Source organism: Merops nubicus, unplaced genomic scaffold, assembly GCF_000691845.1.
Source record: "Merops nubicus isolate BGI_N331 unplaced genomic scaffold, ASM69184v1 scaffold3382, whole genome shotgun sequence".
Classification (NCBI taxonomy): Eukaryota; Metazoa; Chordata; class Aves; order Coraciiformes; family Meropidae; genus Merops; species Merops nubicus.
The window spans coordinates 16,376-36,550 of record NW_008595439.1 but is presented as its reverse complement, the minus strand read 5'-3'; the positions used below and the strand labels follow the sequence as shown (position 1 = coordinate 36,550).

At 38.1% G+C, this 20,175-nt stretch overlaps 1 protein-coding gene across 2 annotated transcripts in view; it reads left to right on the top strand.

Moving 5' to 3' along the window:
• Nucleotides 1-15,118, top strand: part of PPP6R3 (protein phosphatase 6, regulatory subunit 3) — a 39,547-nt gene extending 24,429 nt beyond the window's left edge. Inside the window, exons 15-23 of one of the 2 annotated variants that reach the window (XM_008936035.1) lie at nt 607-661; nt 1,341-1,471; nt 2,569-2,687; nt 4,097-4,250; nt 5,654-5,760; nt 6,634-6,784; nt 9,674-9,691; nt 10,003-10,125; nt 13,673-15,118. In XM_008936035.1, the coding sequence (XP_008934283.1) occupies nt 607-661; nt 1,341-1,471; nt 2,569-2,687; nt 4,097-4,250; nt 5,654-5,760; nt 6,634-6,784; nt 9,674-9,691; nt 10,003-10,125; nt 13,673-13,724 (910 nt within the window). In that variant the 3' untranslated portion in view covers nt 13,725-15,118. The remainder of the gene's footprint in view (nt 1-606; nt 662-1,340; nt 1,472-2,568; nt 2,688-4,096; nt 4,251-5,653; nt 5,761-6,633; nt 6,785-9,673; nt 9,692-10,002; nt 10,126-13,672) is intronic. The other variant, XM_008936036.1, reaches the window with a different exon arrangement.
• The last annotated feature ends 5,057 nt before the right edge of the window (nt 15,119-20,175 follow it).

Sequence of the window (20,175 nt, the reverse complement as noted above, 5' to 3'; positions counted from 1 at the left end):
CAGAACAAACCAAACAGCACAACAGAAACAACCCACACAAAACCTGATCTGTTTCTTCAGTATGGAGTAAACTGATGCCATAATGGGAAAGGGAAGGAATTGGAGTTCTTGCTGAAAACAGGAGTTGAGCTTTTGAAGAATCAGTGGCTTGGGATGCAAGAGCATGCAGATGAGAAGAAAAAAAAATACTTGAAGATGGTTTCTGGAAAGGTGAAATATAATAAAATGTCTCAATGCTCTTCTGTAAAACATATTTAGTAAGTGGTGGTTGACTGAAGCTTGGGTGTGTCGTCTAAGAAGCATTGCTTTTTTACACTGCCTAATCTGCTGAGGTTATAGATATGATGGAAGAAGAAACAATTTGGAATGGTCTTCAGCCTCGTTAAAAGCAAGTAGATGTTGGCAAGGAAAGGAGTTGGAACTCCTTTAAGTATACCTTTGGTAGTGTATGGTCTTGGAATTTGATTGTTTTGTGTTGTGAACTACTTAGGTTTCTCATTTTCCAATAATATAAAAAAATTAAGATTAAAACCACAGAGAAACTGTCTTCATGTAATAATAGAACATCCTGTTTTATTGCATACATCTGCTTTTTTCTTTTTGTAGTGTTTCTTTTGATCGGGTCTCAGACATCAACTTTACTCTAAATACAAATGAAAGTGTAAGTACGTGTTCCTATACTGTGACAAGTTACCCTCTTTTAAACTTTGTGACCTGAAAGCATTGGTGGTGGTTGTTGCAGTTAGTCCTTTGATGTGTAATTATTGGAAAATAACTACCCTACCTTCTTCCTGTATCATGAGATTTTCTATTTGGAAGACACTATTGTTCTTTGCGATCAGTGTTAGACAGAATTGTTTCTAATTTGTATGGCCAAGTTCAAGAACAGCCTTGGTTCAGATTTATCCATAGTACACACTTGCATTTTAGGGGTAGAAGCTGTTTCAGTCTTCTAATGAGTTTGTGGTGACAAGGAAAGGAAGGACAGAAACTTTAACCCTAGATATTCTTTTTCAGTTAAACTGAAATGAACCCCGCTACAGAAAATGAAGCTGGAGTACTCAGTGCTCTGGTTATCTGAAAAACTCTTCCATGTCATTCCTGCGTGCTCTTCTTAAACATGATGGCAACTCCTCACTGTTCTTGAGCTGCTGAGTAGCTTCTTCACAAGCTTTAAGTTGTTAAGGCACACTGGTTTTCTGCTATCTTTAGAGAAATGTTTTTTTATCCCCACTGGTTTAAGATTGTTTTCAGAATAGTTATATATTCCCAAAATGTTTACTAATGTAAGTAAAGTGATTAATTATAAATAGAGATTTTGACACTTTTGCTGTGTTTAGGGCAATATAGCCTTGTTCGAGGCCTGCTGTAAGGAGCGTATACAGCAGTTTGATGATGGTGGCTCTGATGAAGAAGACATTTGGGAAGAAAAGCATATTGCATTTACACCAGAGTCCCAGAGGCGTTCCAGGTAGGAAATGTTTTGCATACAAATAGCAGTATAGGGAGCCCTCAGTACTGAGCCTATCCTTTGGTTCAGGCTGACTGTTAGCAGAAGCTCTCCAGCATAACTAGCCCTTGCCATTCTGTGGAGAAGTCAGCAGAGGGATGGCTCTAGTGTCTCTTCCAGCCATAATTTGCAGGTGGTGGCAACAGCTGCCCTTTCCTGCTCAGCTCTTCCTGCACTTCAGCTTGACTTGCATACCTCTGCAGATCTTGCTGTCCTCTCTACCATGCCAATGTGGTTTGGACAGAGCTGCATAGGAAACTGCATTGTGAGGCAGGGAGCATCTGGTCCCCAAAACTCTCAGGGCTGTGGAGCCTTCCTTGATTCCTACTGACTTTTGTCCCAGGGTAGTCCTGGCTTTTCCAACCCGATGTCTTGGACACAAACCCAATCTCTTTTTTGCCTTACAACCTTTGAAATGCATGTTGCTAATACCTTCTGTACAAAAACAATTATCTTGTCTGATGGTGGTGTTAATCACTTCAAGTGATGTGTTTTGGGGACAGCCTTACCTTCACATACTGCCTTGATTTTTGTGTTAGTTTCACTCTCCAGCAAAGGCAGAAGTGCCCATAGGGTTTAAACTATGTATAAAGTTAGAGGATGGACTGGAATATGGTTGGGGAGATTTTTAAAGAGATTTCTTAGATCAGTTGTTAGATCCTAAATCAATTCATATCTTATTAGTTTGGTGCTGAAGAAGGTTTTGTATTTTAGTGCTGCCATTTAATGTGAAAGGACCAAAAAGGCCAACAATCTCTGTATGCAGATTTGTTGTCCTTTTCTGCTCCCTTTTGCATGGCAGGATTAAAACCAGTCTGTCTTTTGCTTGCAGACAGCAGAGGAGGAAGGTAGCCTCTTTACATGATCAAGTGAAAAACATTAAACCTTGGGTTTTTGCGAGAAATGAGGGGGGAATACAAGTAACAAACTGTACCTCAGTTTATCTGTCAGAAATGGTAGCTGTTGTAGTTGTCTTTAGCCTCAGCCTCTCTAGTATTTCCTTGTGCCCAGGGTCTGATACAAAACAGAGCATATAAACTACCTCTTTGTATTTTAAGTTCGGGCAGTACAGACAGCGAAGAAAGTACTGATTCTGAAGAGGAGGATGGAACAAAACAAGATCTGTTTGAATCGCACACCAATGCAGAGGACAAAATGGAAGTAGACTTGAGTGAACGTACGTAGCTTTTCCCCTAGCTGCCTTGAGTTGTAGGAAAGATTAGATCTAGCAGTTCTTTGTAGGAGTTTGCTTCAGTTACTGGTTTTATTCCAGCAATCTTAATAGATACATCTATCTCACTGTAAAGACTGCTCACAACAGAGCGTGCAAACGTTGGGAAGTTTGTATTCCTTGTGTCTTGAGTTAAGTTCCTTAGTCTCTCTAAAATCCATGTTTCTGCTCTTCAAGAGGAGAAAAAGAAGGAGGAAACAGAAAAGGAAGGAAGAAATGTAATCATTTATACATTGTCAATGCCTGCAAAACTAACAGGTTGTTGATCTTCAAACCTAAATATAGTTCTTCTTACTGGAAGCCTTTCAGACCAGCTTGTCATGTAACATTGCTCTTTTAAATGTCAGCCTACAAGAGCCAAATGAATTTGCATTGGTCTGGTTTCACATGTGAATGAAAGGTGTACATCAGTGAACATGCAGAAACTTAACTGATGTAGTTGGTGTAAAAGTTTTCACGTTCAAGTCGCAATAGAATGAACTGGCTTTGATTAAACTGGCAATATCTGTAGGTAGAAGCCCTGTGTTTATCTAGACTGTAAGGAATTCAATTAAAATAGAAGGAAAAGTTAAGGGTTTTCTTTTCTTTTGTCAGATTGGTGTCGTTGGCATCTGTGTGTCAAACAAGTTTTGATCCATGTGGGTCTCCTCCCATATCTGCCTGGGTTGGAATTTCTAATTGCTAGTCAGAGCTTCCTTTTCAGCCTGTTTTTTTGTATGTAAGTGTTAATGAAAAATGTTTCCCTTGGGTAGGTGAAGTATTTTGAATTGACCTATCCTAAATTAGATGCTATTAAGTCACAGTTGCTCCAAAATTTAAAATTCCAATAAATATTTTAAGATGTAAAAAGCCTTAAACTTTTCTGAAACTTAATCATGGTGTTAATGCATGAGAAATAACTTTGAGACTGCCCATACCTAAGTTGACATGCTCATTTTCTGCGTTCAGGAAAATGTGCATAGGAAACTGAAAAAGGGATGAAAACTCTTAAGGTATTTTTTTTACTGTAGAACTTAATTTTGAAAAATAATAATTGATGCCTAAACAATACAGTGGGATTAAACTTGTCTAGTATAGTTTATTGGTTCTGTTCAGATAGGCTATATTGATTTTTAGCAGAATATTCCAAGTTACTGTTTTAAAAATTCTACCTTACTAGCAAAACTTCCCTTTTAGGGAAGGCATTAATTTTTTTTAACACTATGTAGAGAATTCTTCTGCATGTGCTTTGAAGTCTTGTTATGAATTTTGCTGCTCTTTTTGGTATGCATATCTAGAGAATCAGTGTGTTAGGCTTATGTGCAGTCATGTTCTTTATTTAAATTTGTTCCTAATGGACCTGTTGATTTTTCCAGCACCAAACTGGTCAGCTAATTTTGATGTACCCATGGAGACTGCACATGGTGCCAACCTGGATTCTGTTGGGTCTGATGTGTGGAGTACAGAAGAACCTATGCCAGCAAAAGAAACTGGCTGGGCTTCCTTTTCTGAGTTCACGTCCTCCTTGAGGTATGAATTAATGATTCAGGGCATGTTCTTCACTACTACAAGCAATGGCAACTGCTGTTCGGTTTCCTTGGGGTGTCCAGCTCTATCCAAACCTGTGTTGGTAGAATTCTGGTGGAATAAAAGGAGAACAGTGTCCAAAGGGCCCTGTGTTATAACAGTGTGTCTTTGTCATGGCCGGCTTTCGCTGAACCGGCGGGTCCTAGCGTGTCTTTGTTCTAGAGGCTTTTTAAAGAACATATGGGTCCTTTAATACTGGCCTCTGACCAGAATTTGGGCTGTTTTTTTTTTTTTAATTGTACACTGAACCCAGTGAAGGTTTGAACATGAACTGGTGAACTGTTGAATGTAGAGGTCATAAAATGACCATGATGATTCTGTTTTATGGATATTATAAAACAAATAGATTTTGGGTTTTGTGGTTTGTGTTGAGGTTTGGGGGTGGGTGTTTTGTTTGTTTTTTAAACTCGTGTGGTTATGCAGCTGTGATACTCAGGTTAGGCAGTTATGCACTATTTTGAGAATGCCTAAGATACTTTCCTTTCCTGGCTTGAACTCTACATAAAACAAACAAACAAAAAAAACACTAAACCACAAAACACTTGAAGTATTCTGTACAGGTAGCTAATCATATAGATGTAAATTTTGAGTAGCCAAATATTAGCAGTCATGAACTGATACTTTCTCCAGTCAGAAGATTCTTCCTTTTATAAATCTTGCTCTCAATTGTCTGTCTGGGTATTAAACAGCTTGGATAAAAAGTATGGTGTGGGGTTTTTTCAGCATAAGCCACTGTATTGTTTCATGCTTGAGGCAGGTAAATTGATAACAGAATTAGGGGTTTAGAATATGAAGACTTAGAGTTGCTGCATTAGTGGATAGAAAAGACATTATTCTGTAATGGCAAGAAGTGATTCAGGAGGCCAAATCTTGCCTTTTGAGTTCTTTCAGAATGAAGAACTTGGTACTATACTATGACTAAGTAGTAAAATCAGTTCTGTAGTGGATGCTAAGGACTGCGTTGGCTGTCTCAGCAAAGAAACATCTTTCAAGTTGCAAAGAGTACATTTAGAAAGTCAGTTACAAATGTTGGAAACACTTCAAGGAGCCAGTGATAGTTAAATAAAAATAAGTAAACATAGAAAAATAAAAACCCTAAATAGAACCAGTGGAAATAAAACCACCACCAAACGCATCCTCAGTTAACTCGGTTCTGGTGGGTTTTGCAGCACTGAACTCAGGTTTAGCATGTTTCCCAAGACTCCCACCAAGAAACTTTCTGTCCTTCAGTTTCAGAAGAGTTCTAGGCCTCATAGTTTTGCTACAAAACTAATAATACTGTTTTAAGGTGATTTCATTCTACAACTCAGAAATGTTTCTAAAGCTTTTTTACTTTGTGTTTGAAGCTCAAAAGATTCCTTAAGAAGTAATTCTCCTGTGGAAATGGAAACAAACACAGACCCAGTTGATCCCTTGAGTGCAGGTGTAACTGCTCTTGCAACACAGCTGGAGAGTAAGTAGAGTGCATTCAGAAATGCAGTTTGATTTTAAGAGTTGCATCTGAGAAAGGTCTCCCAAAACTTTATAATTTAGGTTTCCAGACACCTCTCATCTGATTCTTTTGCTGTTCTGCCAGGTAATGAAAATGACTTGTCAAAGAATTTCTGAACTATTTAAAATAGTTTCCTGTGTAAAACAGGAGCCAGCATTACTGTTCCCTCTGAAAACCGTGCACATTATGAGCAGAGAAGCCTTACAAAGCAGTCCAGTGTTAGAGAATCTTCACCTCTGTCAGCACTTAGCCTCAATGTCTTCAAATTTCCCCTTCCTGCACATCTTTTTCTAAGTTGCCTTCACTACCAACGCACTAATTCTTTCTTCTACACTTATGAACTTGTTAAAGGCCAAACGTGCTAATGAGCTTTTTGTATATTTTATTAACAGAACAAGAACTGCAGATTGGAAGTCCAGGGAGACTGGGCTTCCCAAAGGCTTGCCTGTACTTGGAAACTTACTGTCAAATATGTACTGTGTGGGCTTGTGTAATGAATTTGAATGTAAAGAAAAACTATACATTGCAATAATCCTACTGAAGTCATGCAACAGACAAACCTATTGCAGTAATCATTGTCAATCTAAATCTCTTAAGCGGCTTGCAAAATGAAAAACAATATTAGGGAATGTTTTTTTTTCCTTAAGCTATGTGTGCAAAGTACTTATGCTCTATATGTGTGTATAGTGGGGCCTGCAGAAAGACAAGCCTTGTCTGGGGAAGAATTAAAGGAGTGCATGAAACTTCAAAAGTGTCGTTTTGGTTCCATTGGCGTGCATGCTTGCTTATGAAATAGAAGTAATTTAGTACATGGGTGGTTGTGTTTCTGTCTAGCCCCAGGAAGTGTTGCTATGGAGGCCAGCTCAGATGGAGAGGAGGATGGAGAGAATGCAGACAAGGTGACTGAAACAGTGATGAACGGCAGCATGAAGGAGACTCTGAGCCTCACTGTAGATGCTAAAACTGAAACGGCTGTTTTCAAAAGGTGAGCATACCTCCTTGTCTTTGTGAAATAAGCACTGTGTGGCATCAGAAAGAGTTGTTTGCAAGTGGTAATTCCTGAGGCTTTAACTAGAAACCTTCTTCCAAAGTAATTGTTTTGAAATTTTACTTCCACATAGGCCTTTCCTGGTCAAGCTTTAATTTTAGTGGAAGACTCAGTAACTTAGGACCTGATGCACATTATTGTGCATTTTTTATGTACAATTATTCTTTTAACATACACTTAATTGCATGTCAAAACCAAGCTTTATAAATTTTGCTCCGAATTGTTAGACCTGAATTGGAATTCTATCCCTCTCATCCAGGAGGATGAAGGACAGAAGTTGGAAGGCCAGCCAGGCACTGCTCTTCAGAGCAACTAATCAGACATTTTGGGTGATGACTGTTGGTGGTATGGTATCAAACCTGTTCTAAACTGCACATGCCACACAGAATTCTAGAATAATTGGAAGAACAAAATCCTCAATTTTGGTATCTTCCGACACAAAATATTTAATTTGAGAGTAACTGTCTTACAATATGGTTATGTTCCTTATTACAACATTGTGATCCATTTCCCTTTCATCTGCTAAGATCTTGTGATCTTAGATTTAATGAAGAAATGGTTTTTAATTTAACATCAAATCTTTATGGAAACAGAGGCTACAGTCTGACCTGCAAAAATTATTTTGCCTCTATTAATTAAAGCTGGTGTGGTTTTCCGCACTCCCAATCTTGACAAATCAGAATATACTACTGGCATTTTATCGTGCAGCCCTTTTCTCATTCTCTTTTAAAATTTCCTATTCTATTCTAGCTTTTAACGTTGAAAATAAATAGTCCATGTGTCTTGGAAGTTGTTTTAAAAAAATCCCAGTCCATTTCAGTAGAAAAAACTTTCAGTGTTATGTTGCCCTTCTTTTAAATTGATTTTAATTTGCCCTGTTAGTGGTAGTAGTTAAGTGCTATTAATTTTGGATGGTTCAGGAATTGAAACATCAAGCAAGTGGCTTTCAGTCACCCTTGCTTCCGTCCTTTTGATTATCAAAGCAATAACTGATCTCTTGGCACCTGACTTCTGATAGTTTTCAATGCAGAGGAGGGAGTGTTTATGGCTGCACAGGGCTTATAAATCGTGGGGCATTTGTTGGAGGAGCTGAACCGAAGCAGTTCAGAGGGCTGACTCAGTGCAGCCTGATGTGGCAGGGAACATTAGTGGCTTGCTGACTTAGTAAATGGTACCTCTGCTCTCCAGTTTATTCTGTATTTTGGGGAACACTTTCACAGCCTCTGCATTTCTACTGTGTTACATGTTTACAGCTGGATTTAGTTATCCATGATGTTTTTACACTTAAACTGCTTTAGTTCACAAACACTTTCAAGTTCTGTGACTTCAGATGCTGCCTTCTAGCATTAGCTTGTACACCAACATGTGGTGACACTTTCTGCCTGCCTTCCTGGAATTACCTACTTGAGCTGCAGAGTAAACACTTCAATTCTTGCAGTTAAAAGGACAGAGGTGCAAAGGGAGGCAGTATCATAGAAGAGACCTCAAAAGGTCCAACCTTTTGTAGGCAAGGAAGCCTGGGTTAGATTATCTAGCACTCCATCCCATTGTATCTTGAAAACCTCTGGCAGCGAGGACTCTGGGATCTTGATTTGGAAAGGGGAGATCAAGGAAATGCAGAAGGAGGCAGAAAGGTCTTAAATATGGAGACTGCTTCGTAGTGAGTCAGTGCTCACAGGGCTTTCTCTAAACCAACTTTTAAATATGCCAAAACAACAAATGGGAGAGAAGTAGTATTTGCTTTGGGATAAATATCTTAATGCTGACAAAAAAACCCACTAGATTAAGGGACCATTCGATGAGCAAGAGGGTGTCCTGCCCTGCCCTGCGTACATGGCAAAGGGGATGCAAAAGGTTTCTAGAGGTTTCTGCCAATAGGAAATTGATTGTGCTGAACTTGGTGTTGAGGGGAGGAGGAGGAACATGATAATCACAGTAGTTAATTCATGGAAGGCTGCAAAGGACAAATGTGGTTTCTGAAGTTGGAAATGCAGAACGAGAAGGGAAGCATGATAGCAGTGACTACCCTTTTTTAAAAAAATGGTCAGGGGAACAGTTCTGATGGTGACAGCTATTTTATTTTGAACAAATACAAAGAGTATCAAGGCAGATGAGATGGGAAGGTCAGATGGGGGAAAACTGGATCTTGGTGAGAGATTGCAGTGCGGAAGAATATTTTTACAGGCTCTGCAGATATAGGGAGGAATGAAAGGACAGAGAAGAGTTCATTGAAATTTAAAGGATTCATTGAAAGGAGAACTGGAAGAATAGGAAGAAAAATCAGCAGAGAGGACTGGCATTAAAATGTTCCTGACTTCTTGTGTAAATAGATTGGTTGCCACAGAGGCATAAGATTGATACTTCTGTCTCTTTCACAGCTACCTTATAACTATCTCTTGCAGGTCTATGGTCAAATTTGTATTTTACTGCACTCATAATGTTGTGGCTGAGGTGGGAGAGAGTGGAACAGAGAGGCAGAAAAGCTTTGATTTAGAGGCAAAACACAAGTATTTGTTGCTAATGACTTTTGAGGTTGCCTAGCTACAACATATTGTCTTACTTAGTGTGAGTATATTGCTTTTCATTGAACTGTTTGGTTTTGTCTCCAAGAGAGGCAGTTCATTAAATAGATGGGGCTACACTCTTAGTACTGCATAACCCATAAGCTGTATTTCACTGAGAGTTGCTGGGGCGTTCAGCAAAGATGGTTCTGTGTTAATGATTCTGGTGATGTGTTTCATGGACAGACCTTATTAATGCCAGTTTCTGAGGGATTCTTGAATTTCTTTTATACTTTCTTCCATTTTTGCATACTTCTGGCTTCAGAGTGTTGAAATCCTATCGGTACGTATAGTAAGGATTGTGACTGTGATTGTTACCACTTCAAGCATCACACATTCCTTATATCCTTTCTGATCTTATTTGTGATCACTGTATTTCCTGCCCTTCTATCCAGTCAAGTTTTAATGGACATAAACACTGGTGCATTATTAGGTGTTTGTAAAGTGTAGAGCCATGTGCTTGATCTTCATGTTGAAATCATAACCTAAAATCCATTTGCATGTGAAATATGGACCCATGTCCCAGTTTTCTCCTGTTACCTGAAATTTCCTTGTAAGTAACCTTAAAAATTGTATAACTTTTCTTTTTTTAAGTGAGGAAGGAAAATTGTCTACCTCGCAGGATGCTTCTTGTAAATATGTAGTAGAAGAGAATGCAGAGGTTGCAGAAGAGGCTCCTTCAGGTCTGCAGCCTGCTAACAGCAATCCAGAACAGAGGTAACTGCATTCAAGGATGCCTTCAGTCCTCTAAGTATCAGTTTGCATGTTTTTCTAGTAGGATTGATCTGAAGAGATGAATGAATTCCTGTTAGTTACCAGCTCTGAATTTAGCTCAATCTAAACATGTGTTTAGATCTATTTTATAAAATTCTCACAAGTTAAATATTTCTGTTGATTCTAAGACTCTTGAGTTATCAAAAACGTATTTGTCTTGTACTACTTGTCTTGCAGGTTGGTGTAAATATCCTCATTCCATTTTGTGAGATGTTAGAATAATGAATATCACTTACAAAAGTGATAGTTAAAAAAAAAAAAGTAGGGCAGTGAGTTTGACTTTTTCCTGAATATTTACATAAATTAGGTGTTCTATTTAATTCTCTGTACTGCAGAACAGTTCAGGGGGAGTCCACTAATGCAGCTGTATGGAAAGGAAATGGTTCCTTCAGTCATGCTTCCTTGATTGTGAATCAGTTATTTTTTGCACCCTTGTCTCCATCAGGTGTTAATGTGAACACTTGTAGATTTGGGGATTTTTCAAAGTACTTAAATAACTTGTTTCAAATAAATCTTGCCTGGGATATGGAGCAGCCAGGATTGCTGTGCATACTTCTGGAGGAAAGCAAAGAGAATGTTAGGCACCTTGGCAACTAAGGCTTGGAGAACAGTAGTTCAAGATACAGTTTGGAGGGGACCACCACCAAAGAGAGCTGCTCTTGAACACATTTGTTTCTTTTAACTTGTCAGGTAGTAGTACTTTCTCAAAAAAAAAAAAGGCAATTGACAGTTTTATCCTGTTTTATTCCTGTTAAAGTACAAGTTTGGTGTTTTCTTTGCCTCCCAAGTTGCAGTGGTATGGAAAAGTACATAATCACCACTGAGTCTAGTGTGGCTTCACCAAGATCAAATGCATGTAGGGTGACGTTAATCATCAAATGTTAGAAATGCTTAATGTGGATGTTTCATATCTGAGCTAGTTTCAAGACTTTATTCTCAGAATAGGATTCATCTTTATCTTAAAAGCCTAAAAAATTAAGAACTCAAAGCAGGTGAGAAGATTTCCACCCTCAGCAGCAGTATTCAATGAAGACCTTGCTATGGAGCTGAGGTATTCATAAATACTTTAATATCTAGCATGAGTTTACTGATTTCTTAGCAGAGCTAATGGCTTGTTGAACACCAGGTACAGTCCCACCAGCTGAATTCTTTGTGCTAAGGCAAAGGGTGGTATGCTGCTGTTTCCTGCTTTAGATGCAGTTTGTGGGTGCCCAGAGGAACTGTACTCTCTCAGAGAAAACCCAAATGTGTATTTACTAAACCCTGAGTAATCTGTAGGGTCTGTTCCTCTTCCTGCAGGGCAGGGCCTGCAGGGCCAGAGCTGTGCATGCTGCCACCTTGTTGGGGAGCTGAGGGTGTTCTGAATGGGAGCGTGTTCTGAAGTGAGAGAGGATTTTGCTTAATTAAAAGCAAAATTCCAGCAGTCCCTTCTGCCTGACAATATAAACAGGGGAATGATTCTGAAAATCAGAATTCAGAATATATATACAAACACATTTTTCTGAACCTGCATTTAACTGGGTTTTTTTAATAGTTTAAAAGTTGTTGTTTCTTGACTTTAATGGATTTTAAACTATTATTAGAGAAATGTATATCTCACACAGTCCTGAAAAAAAGAAGCTGTTTAAGACTTTGTAGATGCTATATTGCATATCTAGCTTTCTAATGAAGACAAAATTGAAGTGCTTTTGTAAGCAAAGATTTTGCGTACATAAAACACAGAACTCTGATTATACTGAATGGAGGCAAAGATGCAAGTGTGTTTGACAAATTTAGATTGTTTTTAGACTTCTTTATGAGCTAGTGTGTCTTACCTGTATGGTACTGGGTGTTACACCAAAGCACTGGTAACTTTTCCTGTAAGACAGAACTTTCAACTCTGCATAAATTGCAGAAATTTAATCAAGAAGTGGATTCTAATCAGAAAAAAGGAGGAAAAAAAACAACAACAAAAAAACACCACATAAACAACCCATAACCATGTGTACTTGAAGTGGGAAGCCCAGAGATTCTTTCACAGCCTCTTCTTTATCTGGAGGCACTGTTTTTATCAAGACAATATTTTTAAAGCTGATAAGTGTTCAGTTTAGGGAGGAAATGTCTTTCGGTGCTAGGTGAATTGCCTTTTGAGTAAAGCTTCTTGTCTAAACCAACAGAGGGCCCTCAGAGCCAGCAGTTGGCTGGATTGCTTTGAGTTTGCAGGATATCTCAAGGAACTCCTTTCATGGAATGCAGCTGGCTTCAGCAAAGCTCAGCCCTTTCTCTAAGGGTGGCTGTCACAGCAGATCCTTATATCAGTGCAGTATCAATATCAAGGTAAACATAATTGTGCTTTTGGGGCTCCATGCATGTATGACTAGTGGGAAGAGTCCCCTAGGTAGTTCTTTGGCTGGTGGTCAGCAGAAGTAATCTCTGGTAGGAGCACTGCTCTGTCATGGACTTTTTTACAGTTAATAAGTGGCTCACTGCTCTATGGACTGTCAGACTTCCAGTCTGTGCAGCCCTTGTTTCCAAGTTTCTCTAAAGTGTTTACTTTTGTCTAGTACTGTCTCTCTTTTGTCTAATGTGTACATATTTTTTTAAAAAGTGTTTTTAGAGCTTAGCAGCCAAAGACTTAGCTAGGGGACTTCTGCTGGTCATGTGCATGTAGAGCACGGACCCAAGAGTGGCTTCTCTGTGATGTACACCATCAGAGAACAGGAGTTACAGGTAACTTTTCTCATGTGTAGTTCCAAGTGGTGTTTATATTCTGCAAGGGAATCTTCAAATATATTCAGTAGACTTACACTAAATGGAAGTTGAGATATTTTTTTTTTGCCTTTGATGCTTGAGGTGTTTTTATGTGCTACTTATTTATCTTGTTAGTCGAGAGCAACTGAGCCATGTTTACACTAAACTTCTCATCTAGAAATGTATGTACTATTACTATTTTCACTTTTGCAGGCTTGCTCCTATTTTCCTCTGTACTTCATGAACTTTTCAAGCTTATGGACTGACATTCAAAGTATTTGTGAAATGGCAGTTTGTAGATTAGATTAGTAACTAAAGCAGTTTTGTTGTTTGTGTTTTTTCAGGTGTTGTTTTTGCTATTGTCTTAGCAACTTACTTTCCAATGCAACCTTAAATACTCCTGGTATCACATTGTGCCTCACAGAATAAAATTTGGAGAAGTATCAGAAACATGCTTTTTATTAGTGATTCTCTTGGGGGGAGATGGCATCTCTAGACATCACTTAGCAGCTCAGTTAATAAAGATGAAACTGTCTTCAATGGTATGCTCAGTTAATTGAAGTGCTATGCTTAATTAGGCAATAAGGACTCCAGAAACTAAATGAGATGAGCACATTATTAGCTTGTTTCCTCTTCAGCTCAGCAGTCCTGCTCTATGTTATCTGGGTTTGTTGGTTTTGGGGGAGTGTTTTGCACCTACCAAATTAGTTTTGAAACCTTTCTGATTCTTGCATACTTACTTTTTTTTTTGGCTTCTTAGGATTGATCAACATACCCATTTAGGAGAGGCATCTGTTAATGGCCCTGTATGATACCTGATGTCTGCTACCTTGGCTGAAGAAAATGAACTGATATCCAGGTGTTAGTGTTTCTCGAGGATTTCATCTAGACCCTGTTGAAGCCAGTCACTGCTGCACTAATTTCGCAAGGGATCAGGACCAGCAACATTTATATTCTAGATTTTAAGACATTGTACAGAAATTCATAAGTGTAAAAATATTGCACATTGAGAAATACCGATAATTTTTGCGTATGTTTATATTGTATTGTTCTAAATAATGGGTGGCCTGTGAAATAAGACCCCGCTACCCATTTAATGACAGTAGTGTTACTATAGTTAAAATGGCTGTAAGAATAGTTTTATAAAAAAGTGAATACACAAATCTAATGTATTTGAGACATAACTATTTGATGATTAGTGTGACCAAAGTATTTAGCAGTTTTCATACATTTTTTTTCACCTTGTAAAAAAAAAAAAAAATAAATTCATGTTTCTTCTGAAACTGAAATGCCCTATATATGTTATTTTGGTTGTTTTAGCTTACAAAAGTGATTTAAATAAGAATTTTTTGGTGTTCAACATTTTACAACAGGTTTTTTAATTGGTAATTGTTTTCTGTATTGTTTAAGACAGATCAAAAAATGTAAGTCTATTGGTAGAGATTTTAAGTATTTATTGCTACAACTTAGTTGACAAATTGATGTTACTGTAAAGCCATATGTTCTGTTAAGTCTTGTTTGCTTGAAACAATACCTTACAGGTGAAACACTAGAATATTTGAAGTGCACATGGCTTGTTGTGTTTGAGTGATTCACCTGCCTTTTAACCCATTCACCGAGATTTAGTTTAATACCAAGCATTATCCAATGGACACTTCAGAACAATCTGCGTATTACAAACGCTATAATCCTTTCTGACAAGTCAAGTAAATGAAATGCCCGTGCTGCTAATGTAATTACAGTACATGCATTTTAAAAGTATATAGTGTTTTTAATACAGATTTGGGCAGCAGAGCATGTTAATTGTTACTTTCACTGTACTGATCTGTGTGAAGCTTTCATTTGTATGTTCTAAACCAGTTTTTTCACAGCTGGTTTGTGTATATATATAGTGATTATAAAACTAATTCTGTGTAATTTATAATTTTTTTATGTCAGTGTAAAATTCCAACCACCTTCTCAAACAGAAGCAATATACTGTATATTGCAACATTGTCTGGTGAAAGGGTTAAAGTACTCCTCCTGCACTTTTAGATGCAAATCCATTTTTGTTTCTGTAATAGTTATATTCATTTATTTTTTACATCACTTGTTTTCCTGACCAGTATTTAAAGCCAAAAGGATATCCTAAACAACGGCCAATGATTTATTTTAGAAGGCATCCCAAGCAACGTGCCTAAACATTACATTGCATACAGAAATAAAAAAAAATCCAACAAATCAGATGTATATCGCATTGCCCTTATTGCTTCCTCTCTTGCATTTTCTGCAGCACATTTTGTGATGCTTGTCATTGCAGATTGTTACGAACTGATCAGTTGCATGAAATTCAGGGGGGAAAAAATACTGTTATAGGTGGAATTGGTGACTGTGATTGTTCTTTTAGTTACACTTTATGAATGATGGAATCCTGTCAGTTTCTAAGTTGTTTCTTCTCCAGTTTAGAATTGCTTCCAGATCAACTTGACCAAAAATGTTTGGCATATTACCTTTAAGGCTGGCAACTGTCTTTTATCACTTTCTGACCTGTTACTGAACAAGCAGTTTTGGAGAGAAACCTGCTCATTCCAACACGTGAGCTACAATCCAGGCAGAGGTTCCAGATGCTGGAGAACAGTGTAGCAGGTGACGCAAGTTCGGTGCTTGTAAGGAGTAAAACTTCTGTCCTTTCAAGTGGAGCTATTTGTCCCTTGCTAACAAGTTGAATTAACTCGCTACGTAGCTATGGAAAGTGAAGGAGATACTGGCAGCAAGTAAGCAGAAACTGCATTTTAGCCCTGTTGTCTGCAGTTCAGCAGTCCTCTTGTTTATGTTGACCTTCCTTCTGTTATGAATTGTCACGTTAGTCCACTACCCAGTTCATTTGCAGTTCAGAATTGAAAAGGGAGAGTATTCTGTTCCCTTTCCCACTATTCCTGAAGGTAGTATGAGTTGAGTGGAAGTGTGAGAAATGGTGGTAAGTGGAATTCACCCTTCAGGGTATTGCCTTCTATTTAATGCTTATTCCAGTGGTTCTGAGGGTTATTTTTTACTGTGGCATTTGTTGTTAGTTTGAACAGCTTCTGCAAGAGGCAAGTTAAATCTGTCATTTAACCTAGATTTGATGTAGTGTGAGCTTATCCTGAGGTGGCATGGGGTGTGTTTTGCCCACTGTGTTACTTACATAAGGAATCTTGAACTTGAAGGGTAGGCTTGGAGGTGAGGATTTTTTTTGGAGGGTGTTTGGGGGTGTACATGCACAGCTTTTACAATCTTTTAACACCACTTTTTGCTGCTCACATAGGTTTACGAAGATGTAAAAGTACTTGGGAGTTCTGAGTAGTTCTGAATGGCTGTTACCCAACCTGTTCAATCATTTTCACTTGTATGCCATGGAATTTGAGTCATCTTTATTAAAATGTATTTTAATGGATTTGAGAGGTGGTCTAAAGTCTAATACCTCTGTACAGACTTGACTTCCTACCGTGTATTTAGCAGCAATTAGGATGAAATAAGCTTGTTTTGAGTGGTTTATAGTGATTACGTGCATTGCCACATTTCACAGTGCTCTTTGAAATGGCTAGAGGCTCAGTCACTTAAAACTGAGGAATAGTGGTATCAGTTGATATCAAAAGGGAATGGATTTAACCCTTGGGACTTCTCTGGGAAATGGTTTTTACTCATGCAAGAGCCTGAGTGTTGCAGAAGTGGCTAGAGCAGCAATGTGTGCAATAGCTCCTTGCCTCCTCAGACCTCCATCTGTTACCTGGCAGAGCAGATGACAGACTTTTTTAAGTGTAAGCCTTGAACTAGATTTTATAGCAAGATTATTCCTTTTAAGTAAAAGTGTAAGCTGTGGTCTTGACTAACATATTATTATTAAGTGAACATTCCTCCCGTTCAGTGAGTTGACAGACAGTTACTGAGAAGACGACAGGATAGTTGAAACAATCTCATTGTAAATGGAACCCTGCATGACCATGCTTTCGAGTGAAACATTAAGCCTTTTACCTACCTCTTGAAAACAGTGTTGTCATCTGTATAATCCCGTGGAAACTTACTGTGATGTTTGTGTGAAATGCACCAAGGAGTTACAGAAGACTTAGAAGGAAGATGAATCGGGTTGTTCATTAGAAATTTATCTTTGTGTTTACATTGACTTTAATTTCCTTGGAGATTGCTTTGTTTTGTTTTCTGACATACATCTTACACAGTTATATTGGTTATACAGAATAAATACTTCCTGATGGCTCTATTACTATACTTAATCACTTCTGAATAAATAGTGCTTTCTGTAATGTAGTGCAAGTGCTGCAAGTTGCATTAGGGAAGTGTCTGTATTGTTTCCCAAGTGAGGGTGGAAAATGGAAGATAATGTAGCAGCAGCAGACCTTTTATATTGTTATTTTTTTAAGTTCTGTCTTTTAGTTTCTGCATCTTACTTGGTAACAGGAAAGAATTTGGCATCCTTTTGTTATTGTTTGCATATGGAAAGTTATAGCATGGATGAAGTCTTGAGGCAATAACGTCAGAATCAAAAGTACTTTCAGCATACAAATTAAGCAGGCAGGACGATGCCTCTAGCTAGGACAGTTCATGAAATCTTCAGGACTGCACAGACCTTGCTTGGCTTTTTAGTTCAGGTTGTTCTAAGCCTGTGATTTCCCCTGTGCTTAGTCTTAATGACTTGTGTGTAATTCCAGTTCTCTTAATGATGTTGCAAGGAAGTCAGTGTGTGGTTCTTACTCCTGCCGCTAGCTGAGGCAGTAATGAGATCTGAATTTTACATTCTGTTTTGCTAAGAAAAAGTAATCTCTCTCAGAATTGCCCTCTCATAGATGAGCATGAGCTCAGAGTGTGATGTGTCTTTTTGTATTGGAGACAGGAGCTTTTTCTGCGTTTTTTTGTCTTCTCTAAATCGGCAAATACCTTGCAAAACGACATAGGAATCCCTTTTACTTCATCTCTCTGGCTGTAGCTTAAGCAATTCTGTAATTCTGATTCTTACGTCTCCTTCAGAATATACGTTCTCTCTTCTCATTCTGGATCTCTTCTGGGTGCTTACCTGTGATCCATGTTCTCTGCATCTCAAAGGATGGATTCTGAAGACTGTGATTTAGATCATAGCTGTCTGTTGGCATACGGTCACCCAGAGTGAGATTACCGAGTCTCGCCTAGCTGTGGTTGAATTAGATGTCACTCACGTCTCCTGAGATACAAATCACTGATTTGCTCAGGTAAAGTTTATCTGGTTGTCTTGCTACTTTAGTCCAGCAGTTTGGTGGTTGATTGTCAGGGGCATAATAGAGAAGTGGAACCTGGATGTGTTAGTTACAGATACCTGTTGGGACTGCTTTTGAACTCCACTATGTGCTACTCTTCCTGTCTTTCTTAACCATGTGTGGTTTTGCTACCTCTCTTCCTACACCACTTATCTGTCAAAGGTTGTCTTTCCCATTTTTTTCAAATGAAAGACGTGAAGTGTTGACTGTCTTCTCCTGGTTCTTAGATCAGACAGTGAGTGCTACAAGACAGCAAAGATAAGCCTACTGACTGTCTGCGAAAACTTGGGTATTTGTAAAGTTATTCAACCTGTCAAAAATTAAAAATCTCCAGAGTGTTATTTGGACCATATTGGCTTCTATAAAAATAGGTAGATTTTGTCAAGCCATCTGAAAGTTAGAGAATATTTTCTGAAATCTAGAAGCGGAGGTAAAAGTAAGCCAGAATGATAACTGTCCTCTAAGCTCATGAAGCAATTGCGGAGATCTTTTGAATAAGTCATGAGGTTTGTGATTTTAAATGTGTACCTTTGAATTCACAAACCAAAACGTTTGTGATTTCTACAGGCAAAACCAAGAATCTGAATCTGATACAGAATTTGATGCTTTGATATAGGTGTGGATCAGGCTTTTTTTTTTTTTTCCTTTTACATTGAAGTTATTTTGTGACACTTGAGACTCTTCTATGAAAGAGTGAGAGTAGTGACATTAATGTTCTCACATTCTGACATTCACCTCAGAGGCAGGTCTACAATGCATACGAGTAACACCATGGCAAATTCCAAAATTATGAGGATTTTTATGAGTAAATCTGGAATGTAGTCTTAGAAAATAAAGAATGATGAACAGAAGTCATGACTCATACTCTGAAATGGGATAAAGAAGAAAAAATCACAAGCAACTAGGTAACTTTTGGAGTAATGGACATATACCTGAAATCTTAAGTGGAAAAAGGCAGCTAAACTGTTGTAAAACAAAAAGGGATCCCCAGAGCTGCTTGAAGAGCAGATGTTCACTTTACTTTTATCTATGCTTCTCTCTGTACGTAGAGATCAGTTGCCTTGCCTTTACTGCTCCTGGGATGAGATGACAGCTCTATGGTTTTTAGGTCACCAATTAAGCTGGGAGGCATAAAGCCAAATATCACCTGAACATAAATCAGCAATTCCAAGCAGCTGGATAAAAGCCAGCTGAGAAGTGTAGCAAGCAGAATAACACATGAAATAGTTAACTCTGGCACAGGCAAAAAGCCTCAGCCAGAGAACATGAGAACACCTTGGTTTTTTTTAAAAGGTTGTATCCATTTGGATGGTGAACATAGAAAGCTATGTGAATTAGAGAAGTCTAGTCAATGTAACTTACCTAAATGCTCGTAGAAATTAGTGGTTAGCTGTTAGAAAGTTGAAGTGCAAAGGAAATCTTCAAATAGGAAGAAGACTACAAAAAAAAGTAGGAAATTTTTGTCTCTAAAGCTGCATTTTCAGCCACCTGATTTTTGACAATTTAACATCTGCCCTTTGGGATTTACACAGCAAATAATGATTGTTTTACTTACAGCTTAGAGTTTGTCTCCAACAAATGATTCAAACGCCTGGAAAGTCTGTCTTCCTGATACTGATTTATTGCAAATTTCCAAAACAATTGCAAAATGGATCTTTTTGCCTCATCTGTTTTACTGTGGAATACAGCTTGTGGTCTAAACTGATTAAATGAATGTTCTGTTGCAAATAATCTACATCCTGTAGAAAGGGCTATCAGACTATATGCAAAAGAAGGAAAATGAAGACTTATTAATTTAGCTGAAATCAGTTAATTCAGAATAAGTGACTTGCAAATGGTTCATATCTCATTCTCTACTGTGCAGTTCTTTCTTTAAAAAAGAAAATAAACTTTTCTATCATCTATTGTAGTAAAAGACTCTTTGATACAATAATATAGGAAAGAACACCAATGCAGACAACAGACAAGTGATTTAAAACAGATGTGAAATTCCCTCTATGTA